This window comes from Episyrphus balteatus, chromosome 4 (assembly GCF_945859705.1).
Source record: "Episyrphus balteatus chromosome 4, idEpiBalt1.1, whole genome shotgun sequence".
Classification (NCBI taxonomy): domain Eukaryota; kingdom Metazoa; phylum Arthropoda; class Insecta; order Diptera; family Syrphidae; genus Episyrphus; species Episyrphus balteatus.
In genome coordinates, this window is record NC_079137.1 from 73,337,665 (window position 1) to 73,348,740 (window position 11,076).

Genomic DNA, 11,076 nt, shown 5'->3' on the forward strand with positions numbered 1-11,076 from the left:
AATATTTTCCCTTTTTTGACAGTTTCCAATAATTCCAATTGAATAAAAAATTTACAGGGTTGCTTCTCACATCGAGATACAGACACAGGTTATTTTTCCAAATAGAGAAACGTATGGAATTTTTGTTTTGAAATTTTTCGATGCGAGAAGTTCTCGACTAAGTTACAGAACGTAGGCACTGGCTACAAAGTTTTGTGCCCAATCAAAGCTTTCTGCATTTTTTGTTTAAATTTTTCGGTCTGAAAAAATTAAATGAGTTTTAAAATTTTCACATTAGTAAAAGGTTTTAAAAAATTTCAAAAATTAACCGTCACCTTTACACTGCCACCTACATGTGACTTACTCTAAACACCACTTGTGGAATCTAGAAACAATTTAAAAATTAAACATTTTACAAATCTGACGACCAACCGGAACAAGCTGAAAAATGAGAACTGTCAAACGAAAAAAAACGCCGTCTACAAAAAATTTTCACAAAAAAACAAGCTGCCGAATATATTTGTCGAGTTGTCACATAAAATTTATTTATTTCATTAAAAATGGCCACAAAAGCAAAAAAAGAAGAAAAACCCCAAAAAGAAAAACAAATTATCGAAGAGGTAAGTTGTTTTAAACACAAATAAAATTTCCAAAACATCCAGTCGATTTGGTTCACTGGATAATAATTTTGGGACACGTCAGCCTCCAAAAAGAATTCTGAAACTTTTTCTCATTTAAGGTTGTTAAAATCAACAAATGGGATGGCTCCGCTGTCAAACACGCACTCGACGATTCCGTTAAAAATGCTCTTTTAGATCGTCCAAATTTTAAAGAACAATTTGGTCTAATTAACACCCGACTCTTAATTTGTGGTCTCGCAGTTGGAGTAGCTTTACTCGCCCATGGCTGGGATTATGCTCATCCATTCCCCGAATCTAAACCTGTTTTAATGTTTAGTGTTTTGTCATATTTCTTGCTGATGGGAGTGCTGACTCTCCACACAACTTATCGCGAAAAAGGAACTTTTGCTGTGGCAGTTCAAAAAGACGCCAATGGAAGTACAAAAACTTGGGAAGCTAGTTCGGATATGAGGAAATACGATGACAAATATATGCTTGTTTTGTCTGTAAAAGATTCCAAGTCGGAGAGGGAAGCTACAACTGTTAAATCGTGCGCTAATTTCATTGATACAAATGGAGTTATTGTCGACAGTTTGGTTGCAAATGAATTGAATCGGTTATTCCATTCGTTGACCGCTGAGAAGAAGGAGAAGTAGCTTGTGGAAGGAATTCATATTATTTAAATTTTAATTATTCAAAAATAAGTATCTTTCCATTTATAAAATAAAACAAACTTAAGAAACAAAAAAAAAATAAAAACAAAACAATCTTTGGAGACATCCTTTAAATATATTGTTTGAATATCATTTTTATAGCAAATAGTTTAAGAGAGCCCTTTGAAACTTTTTAATTATGAATTGAAATATTTCATATTAAATAGTATTCTCTGAATAAGTTAGGTATAAATAATAATAATTGTTAGGATCTTATTGAATAATGTTATTTAGAAAGAAGAAGAAAAGTAGGTAATAACAAATTTTAGATGGGGATCTAATATTTTGTGAACTAACGTTGACATTATTGTTTCTCATTTGAATGTTTATCTGTTTTATCCTGGGGTATCAAACCTTAATTACATACAATCGAGCAGCGAGAGTCCCTAATATAAGCTGTGTTTTTTTTTTGGCATCGCTATCCGCAGTTGGAGTTTACTTGTATTACAAAAACAAGACCCAGCTGCCGATAAGAATAGAAGCTAAATTAAGTTGCCGATAGACTTTTGGCAAAGTATTTAAAAAAAAAAAACAGCTATACATAGTTTAATCGAGCGATCTCAATTGTAAAGCTTCGATTAAACCGAATTAGATGCTATCAATTGTGCTTATATCTTACCTATTGATATTGGTGACCTTTTTGTACTTATAAAAGTAATGGATTAAACGAAATATGCTGATAGGCCAACTTAAGGGCTCTAAGAATTTGGTAAATTGTTCATCCCAAATCCTTACGGTTTTCGATTTAATGCAGTTTTTGTGAAATTTCGAAAAATCCCGACTTTGCAACAGTATTTTGCTTCCTCCGCTCATAATTGATTTTTGTTTTTTACAATTCTTTCACTTAAACATTGCCTAATAATACGAAATAATTAATTAATCAAAATATTTTTCATTTCATACGCCATTTTGCTGCAAATTAATTAACAGTTCCATGTTTTATAAAAACTCAATTTCTTTCTTTTATTTCATAGCAACACCCTGAAAAAAATTTGTATGGTGTGGCACTGGTTCATTATTTTGAAAACTTGCCGTGTTATTGCACTTTTCAAAAATGTATAAAAGTTTCCAAAGTTGTAGTTAGAACTGAAGATATTACAATTTAAAAGCAACAAAACAGGTCTTTTCAGAGAAAAATAACAAAGAAAAATAAGTACAGGAAAGTTAGTAAAAAAAACAAGCATATTGTGGAACGAAATATAGGACTGCTGAATTTTTCAAATCTGAAAGAGGGACATTAGAAAAGCTTAAGTCCTGGTTTTCGGGACGCCACCCCCCTTGCGAAATCCGCCAGTTTGGAAAACGCGAATCGCTCTATATCTCCAAAACTATTAATCCTAGAGAAATGATTATCAGACCAAAGTTCTTGGAAATTTAATTATCTTTTTCTTTGTAATACATTATTTTTCTGAGCGGGCAATAGTTTTGAGGTTATGTTGTTTTTTTTTGTTTTTTACACATTGTTTTACACTTGTCAATATTTAAAACTAAACCATTAATATTGCACCATTCCCAAAAACGTTGAAGGTCTCTTTGTAAAAGATCACAGTCATTTGCAGAGTTGACTGTACGAAAAATTTTTACATCATCAGCATATATAAGAGACAAAGAATTTACTAGGACAGACGGAAGATCATTAATAAATAGTACAAATAATAACGGGCCAAGATGGCTACCCTGAGGTACACCAGAGTTAACAGTAAAACATTTAGAACGTTCACACTTAAAAACAACACTGTATAACCTATCTTTTAGATATGAAGATACCCATAAAACAAATCTGTCGTTAAGACCCATATTTTGCAGTTTTTTTAAAAGTATATTGTGGCTTAGTTTGTCAAATGCTTTGCTGAAGTCAGTGAAAATACAGTCAACTTGTTGTTTTTTTTTCAAACGCGTCAATACAGTATTTAGTAAACTGTAACAAATTTGTAATAGTGGATCTCTTTTTAACAAAGCCATGTTGGTTGTCACATAAAACGGAGGAACAGTGAAAAGACAAAACATCACAAATAATAGATTCAAACATTTTGGGTATAGCAGATAGTTTAGCTATTGGCCTATAATTTAGAACTAAATTTTTTTTACCTTTCTTATGAGTTGGAATAAGGAATGCATTTTTCCAAAGTGTCGGGAATTTACAGGTAATTATAGACTGGTTAAAAAGTAAATACAACGGATACGACATATATATTGCACATTTTTTTAACATAAAAGCGGGGAAACCATCAGGACCAGGATTTAAACAATCGTCTAATTTTTTAATATATTCTAAGATAGTTGCCTCAGAAATAGAAAAGTTAATATTACTAAGATGTGAAAACTCATTAACAGTAGAGGTATTGTAAGTATCACAAGAAGAAGATTTTTCAAAAGCAGACTGGAAATATTCGGCAAACATATTTGCAATGTCCTCTGGGTAATGACTTTCTGCATTTTGGTAGCTCATATTAGTTGGGTAACCATCACATTTTCTTTTACGATTTACATATTTCCAAAAATTTTGTGGATTAGATTTAAGATTATCTTCAGTTCTAAGTATAAAGTCCGAATAAAGAAAATTGGAGTAGTTGATAAATTCATCTTTAAGTCTAGTATATTCATTTTGAGCTTCAATACTCCAGGATCGATTTAACTTCTCCCACGCTTTGTTTCTTTTATTTTTAATAGTTTTAATATGTTGATCAAACCACGGTGGAGTATTACTTAAATTTCTTATTTTTCGTAATGGAATGGTCTCTAAAAAACAATCAAACATGATTTTATAAAAACGAAAGACCATTTCATCGAAACTAATATTTAAAAACAAGATGTTCCAATTAATACCATCCAATAAGCGGAAGAGTTCAGAAAAATTACATTTTTTAAAGTTGAATTCATGCATATTCTTACAATGATAACTTACATTATTAATATTTAAGTTTAACGAAATAGATAATGCAGGATGATGTCGATCTTCATCAATGAGCTTCGTATCGGCGAGTAATGTAGTTCCATCAGAATTATTAAGGTCAGAAAAGTATACCAGGTCTAAAATTTTACCAAATCGGTTTTTGACATTGTTTAATTGATTTAGTCCGAATGAAGTCATTCCATCGATTAAAAGAACTTCGTTGTTGCTCGATGCATTGATGGCATGATAAGATTCATGTTCCGATGATATAGCCCATTCAAGATTTGGCAAATTAAAGTCGCCAATTACAAGAAGTTCATCTGCAGGTTCAATTTTTTCATTTATAGATTCTAAGCAATCAAAAAGTTTGTTGTAGACATCACTGGTAGAAGAAGGCTGTATATAGCAAGCAACCACATATAAATGACCAGACGAAGTTGATATTTTTACACAAATTATTTCGAGGTTGGAGTCCAAAAAATCATCGACGAGATTACAAAACAAATTATTGCGTACGGCTATTAACAAACCTCCTCCAACAGTAACTATATTGGGGTCATTATGACGATCACGACGAAAAATTTGAAAATTGGAATCAAATAATTCAGTGTCAGCAAAAGATGAATTCAGCCATGTTTCTGTTAGTATTAGAACATCATGGGGAATATTATTTACATTATTATAGACCTTGTTGGTCTTTGTCCTGAGGCCGTTTACATTCTGGTAGTAAATCAGTAGTTTTTGTAGCTGCTTTGGTTGAGGCGCATTGTCAATCGATTTTGAAAATGGTGAGAGTTATAATTGGATCGTCTATTTTGATACTCATGCATGACTTAAGCACCAAGAACTGATAATGAGATTTTGTAGAGGGGTTAAATACAATCATTGTTTACTATGGGAGGGGGGGGTCAATGTCCCTCCGTTTTGGAGGGAGGGGCAATTTTCTAAAAAAAATACTTAAAATTAAAAAAATTATTAAAAAACAACGGCAACACTTACAGTTTTGATTGATACTTTTTTCAAAAGCTAGAATTATAAACTTAATATTAATTTTAAAATGAAGTTATTTTAATCAATTCTTTTTGAAATAAACGAGTGATTCCGATAAAGAAAGTATTTTGTCTATTTTTAAATTTTCTCAAAAAGTAGAAGGCATAGGAACATTATGATTTTCATGATTTGATAAGAAATCAATTAGGGTCAATGTGGGTAAATGTAAACAGGGGTAAATGAGAACATGGCTCATAACAAGCTTCAGTTAAATCTCTTTGATGCATACATAAGTACAAATCGCGGACGCATGTATCTTTTAACTTATACGTCAAGCTCATTGCTGTCAAGAGAGAATTCATTCGACGAGCGTATTTTCCGTGAAAGATAATTTTTCAAAGTGTCAAACAAGTCGTTAGCTTTGCAGAAAAATTAAATATTTTTGCAGATTCAATTAAGTCAGTATAATTTGCATATACTTTTTAGTTTTTAATTTTGATGTAGATTCTATGTGAAACAAACAAATTTTAAAATACAGAACATTTATGTCGATTTGCATGTGTTTACATTTACCCCAGAATATTTTTCATAATGGGTAAATGTAAACAACGTATTCTGGGGGTAAATATAAACATATATTTTTGCTGAAATTATTGGTTTTAATAAAAATAAAGTATTTTTAGTTACAGTAAAACCCGGATAAGTGCCTCTCGCTTAAGTGCCTAACCCGCTTAAGTACCTTTGTTTTTTTAGAACCAAAATTTTAAGGATTTTTTCACATAAAATTCATCTTTTAAGTACCTTTCGCTTAACTGCCTTCCCCGCTTAATTGCCTGGCTTTTCAAATACTTATAATTGAATTTACTTGCAAAAAATTCTTTTAAGTACACATTTGAAACAAGTTTGAACTGTAAGAAAAATTTCGTTTCCTTAACCGCTTTAAAATTCAAAAATTCTACTAAAGTTAGAAATTAACTAGTTAGCTATTTTAAACTTTCAAAGTAATTTTGTTTTGTGAAGTTTATGTTTTTAGTAATCAAACATGTTTTTTTTTTTATTATTAAATAAATATAGAGATAACTGCCTATGAGCACTTAAGCGGGTTCTTGTAAGTACCTTACCCGCTTTAGTGCCTATCAAAATGGGACATTTAAGGTGAGGTACTTATCCGGGTTTTACTGTAATTACTATTGGTAAAGTGGCGCGGAGTCACATTTTAAAGTACCAACACCATCATTTTCAGTGCATGATGTTGCAAAATCGGTCTTTGAGGTAAAAAAAAAAAAATATGACGTTCAGAGCTGCTCAGGATGCATATTGGGTGCCTATATAAAGAATCAAAGGAAGAAAACAAAAAGTTTTATTGGAATTTGAAAAAGTTTTTGTCAAATACCATCTTGAACGTTTTTCAAGTCGTTATCCATATGATAAAGAGGAAATTCTAAATTTTAAACCACCGTTTACTTTTACCCCGAATTTGTAAAAAAACACAAACATGGTGGGGTATTTGTAAACATGCCATATTTGACAGTTATTTAAACAATTTGCGAAATATTTGTTCATATTTATAGAGAAGAATTGCCATCATTTCATATTTGCATTTGAAGATACCATTCAAGTTGTTCCGTTAAAACATATTAAAACCTAAAGTCAAAAGAAAAAAAAGACATGAAATTGTTTACATTTACCCACATTGACCCTAAGGCAGTTAACTTTGTCGTATTGAAGTCCACAGTCTTTGTGAAAATTGTACTCAATGTGCTTTTTCTTCTTCTTTCTTCTTTGGAGGAATGTTTATGTCTATCTCAACCCAAAAAAAATGTACAACTAAAAAAGCAAAAAAACTCCAAAAATCGATTTTTTTGATATTTTTTTTATGATTGTTTCGACTATTTTGGTATGGAAATTTTTTTTTCAATTTTTAAAAAACATTATTCCAATTGGAAATTTAATTCTCTACAAAAAGTTGTATATACAATATATCAAAATTTTGCTTGGTTTACGAGGTATATTGAAAAAACCAAAAAGGGGGCTTTTGCACCCCTATCTTCAGTTTCCACCCTCTCATTTAATAGCACTCCGCGGTTTTATCTTCTTTTATAACCCATTGAACGATTCCTGCAATAAAAACCCGTGAACGTCTTAGTTCCTTCCTAAACTACATAATCAATAGCCTACTAGCGCTAATACTGCCCATAATCTCTTAAGGGCCTTAACTACAAAATTTTCAATTTTGATTTAATCTCAAATATTTTTGAATTTTTTTTCATTTTTATATACAAATTGCATTTTGATTTTGTGTTTTCCTCTATAACTCAGAAGTATGAAACATTTAGTTAGGGCCTTTACGAGGCAGAATAGCGGTCCTAGTTCTAAAGTTAGTACTCAAATAGGTATCAACTCATTTCATCAGCCAAGTACTAGGTTCTAATACTTTCAATTAGTTGGTGCTATATAGCTAACTCCTCAAAATCAGCTAGCACCTGGTTATTATTACAATCGTCAAATCAGTACCAAGTGATTTCTTCCACAAGTATTAAGATGAAGGACTGCCAAATTGGTACCCAGTATTAGTTAGGATTCGGTATTAATAAGGACCTCAAAATCGGTAGTCCAGCGGCGTTAATACTTGAATCGAAACAATGGATTTAATTTTTTATAACAGTCATCTGACAGGTTTTTTAATATTTTAGGTGTTTCGGTTGGGAAAAGCTTTTGGTTGATTTTAATGATTTGATTGTTTTTTTTTTATTTATTTATTAAAAGCATTAAAAATGCGAAAAGTGGATACTTCTTAATGAGCTTACATAGGACTTATAAATTTGAAGAAATGCTAGATGTGTGTTTACTTTTCTTAGGAACGAGTACCAGAGGTGCGTTCTTTTTCTAACAATAGTTAACTATTGTTAACTATCGTTAACTTTTGTCGTTCCTAAACTACAAAATAGTTACGATTTGTAACTATTTAACAGATGAACATCGTTCCTAAACTCGTTTTGAAGTGTCAAATAGTTACAAATCGTAACTATTTCCAACTCACCAACATGATATGAGTTGAACACTCATGAGATTGTTGATGTGTCAAAGTGGATGTTTTGTTTACAAAACGAACTCAAAGCAAAGATTTTTTTTTCTTTTGAAATAAGGGGGAAAAATGAAAATAAAAAAAGATTTTTGTAATTATTGATGATGCGAGAAAATTTATTTTGATTAAAAAAACTGTGAAACGATTATCATCGATTCGATTATCGTTTTCAAAATTACGGAATGACCCTAATGATTTTTTGTTACAATTATGCAAATAAAAGTATTCTGAAAACAATTTTTTTTATGGTTTGACAGTTTAACAATTTCTAACAATAAATCGTTCCTTAATGATTTATAAAAAACTCAACAATTGAATTGAATATTGAATGAATATTGTGGCGTTACTAAATTTTTTATGAACCTGGGTTCAATTTGGTTCAATGGCACAAGATTTTCGATTCAGCACACTGATAAATAAACTCCATATATGTAGCAACTTGCAGTAATGTTAATCAAGAAATAGGCCCCGGAAATTATTTTTGAGGCCGAAATTTCATTATGGTGCAGACTGTCCAAAAGGGGACGCTTAACAACCCCAAACGGGACCTTTCCATATGTGTAACGAATTAAGTGAATAATGTAAGGTATATTATGTATGATTGAAATCTAGCAAAATTATAAGAAAGTATTTAAAACAACAATTTAAATTGTCTAAGAAAGTCATGGATGAAAGGGTGTTTTTATTTTATTATAAGGCGAAACAATTTATGACGATTATAGTTAAAATTCTACCATGAAAATTGTAAACTTTTCATCAAAAATAATTGTGTGGAGTCTCCAATACTTGGTTTCCATGCAAATTAATTAAACAAATCATTACGATATCATTTTTGTAGAATTCTTGCATGTTCACTGTGGCGTATGTGTAACATCTTCTTTTTTTTATATTTCTTGATCTATGAAATGGTTTATTATTATAAAGGGATTTTAAAATTTATAATTAATCAATAGGAAAATATATTATTTATTGAACTATTTATTAAACTAAATAAACTCGAGAAAACATACCAAATTTAAATCGAACGCACATACATAATTTTATGTAAACTGATGAATATTGTCCGACAATAGTTTGCCAACAAATGGTTTTATTATCCTGTTGTTGAAATTTGGTTTTTTGGGTGAAATTCACAAGATGGGGGGGGGGGGGATATCTCTTTCGTGAACAAAACTATAGGTACACTTTATGAGAACCCAAGCAGAACTTGGGTGAAAAATGTTTAAGAAGTAGAAAAATAGTAATTGTTGCAGAAAAATAGTTTGGCCATTTTGAAAAACGTTTTCGACGAAAAAATCCATCTTTGCTTTTTTTTTGTAGGTTTTTGTTTTTCATTATTGGCATTACAAGCCTTTCTGCGATCATTACTTGCATTTATTTCAGTATTTTTGTTTTGCAATTTTTAATGCTCCATATGAATGAGATTTAGATCATTTTTGCTCAAAAAAATATTTAAATCTTTATTAAAAACATTTTTTGTCATTTCTCAGAAGTCGAAAAAAAAACATGATGCAAAATTTTGATTTTTCATACGATTTTCAGTTTTCATTTTCATCGTTTTCATTTTGATGTTGAGAAATCACTCCTCATTTAAAAAGCCATGTTATGGAAACCATTCGGCTTACAAAAATGTTTAACAATATCCTCCCAAAACTCAGTAATCGATTTTGGCTGACTTTCTTTCTCTACGGTATCGACAAGGTCACTAGGCTATTTTTTTCGTAAAAGCTTTTATAAAAAGGAACGCCTGATTTATTATTCAAAAATAAAACAACTTGAATTAAAATTTGGAGATGCAATAAAGTTCCACATACGCCACAGTGACCTTATAAGTTCAATCTAACTTAATGAGTGATAAAAAAGTGTAACTGATGGCTGATTTTTGTTGACCATTTATTGACTTTCAAAATGATATAGGAAGTTGTTGAGACAAAAATTTAGACATTGCGTTTAAAAATCTCGTAACCTTTAATTATATGTAGTCAAGCAACTTAAGCCATTCAAAATAATTACAATTTCATATGAGTCTTATTAAAATTTGACTGTATTCTACTGTGTGAAACTTTCGAAAAACTTGAAATATAGGTTTATAATATTTGTACCAAAATACATAACCCTGTTCACTGTGAAATTATGCCTTTAAATTTGGTCATGCTTCAAGACCCTGGACCAAAGATATTTCTTCTTCCAAAATCCAAAGGTAAGAAAAAAAGTTTTGTATTTTTTTTCGAAAATTTTAAAATTATCGATTTATAACATTCGAAGATATCTGGGTTCCAATATCTTAATGTACGACAGAAATATGTATACAAGAAGATTTTTTTAAATAAAACAAATACCGTTATAGTTTCAATATCTACAAATCATCAACATAAATTTATAGCTTAATCTTTATTATAATTTTTATTTTCATCTTAAAATTACTAATATCGTGTATTTTTATCCAATAAAATGTATATATGAATAACAAAAAATGCAATATAATATGCTACTCAATACACATTACCTATAATTTTCAATTAAAATTTTATGATCTTTCAATGATTTTTCTTTTTATAATAAGTACACATTTTATATGATTTTCTATACATTCATAGATTTTGCCAATTTTTTTTTAAACAAAACTAATATAATTAATTTATTCCATCCATTGACTACACAGGACTTAAATCACTAAAAAATGTATTATAATTTTTTTTTGTATACACAATGTATATAAATAAATATTGAATTTTGTTTTTATAATTTTAAAAATTTATCACTTAAAGAAAAAATAAAAACAAACCAGAAAATATT

The 11,076-nt window shown here is 30.0% G+C and overlaps 1 protein-coding gene across 1 annotated transcript; it reads left to right on the plus strand.

The window, feature by feature from the left end:
- The first annotated feature begins 446 nt into the window (after positions 1-446).
- On the plus strand, positions 447-1,363 carry LOC129918024 (signal peptidase complex subunit 2). Its single transcript, XM_055998318.1, has 2 exons — positions 447-599; positions 719-1,363. Exons 1-2 carry the CDS (start codon positions 540-542, stop codon positions 1,253-1,255), a joined length of 597 nt encoding a protein of 198 aa, XP_055854293.1. The 5' UTR covers positions 447-539; the 3' UTR covers positions 1,256-1,363.
- Positions 1,364-11,076: the final 9,713 nt, after the last annotated feature.

What these genes read in the sequence shown, in the direction of transcription:
- LOC129918024 (XM_055998318.1), top strand. Translation starts at nt 540, where the DNA reads ATGGCCACAAAAGCAAAAAAAGAAGAAAAACCCCAAAAAGAAAAACAA. An exon ending in AAAAACAAATTATCGAAGAG is followed by an intron (nt 600 to 718) that starts GTAAGTTGTTTT and finishes TTCTCATTTAAG; the next exon opens with GTTGTTAAAATCAACAAATG.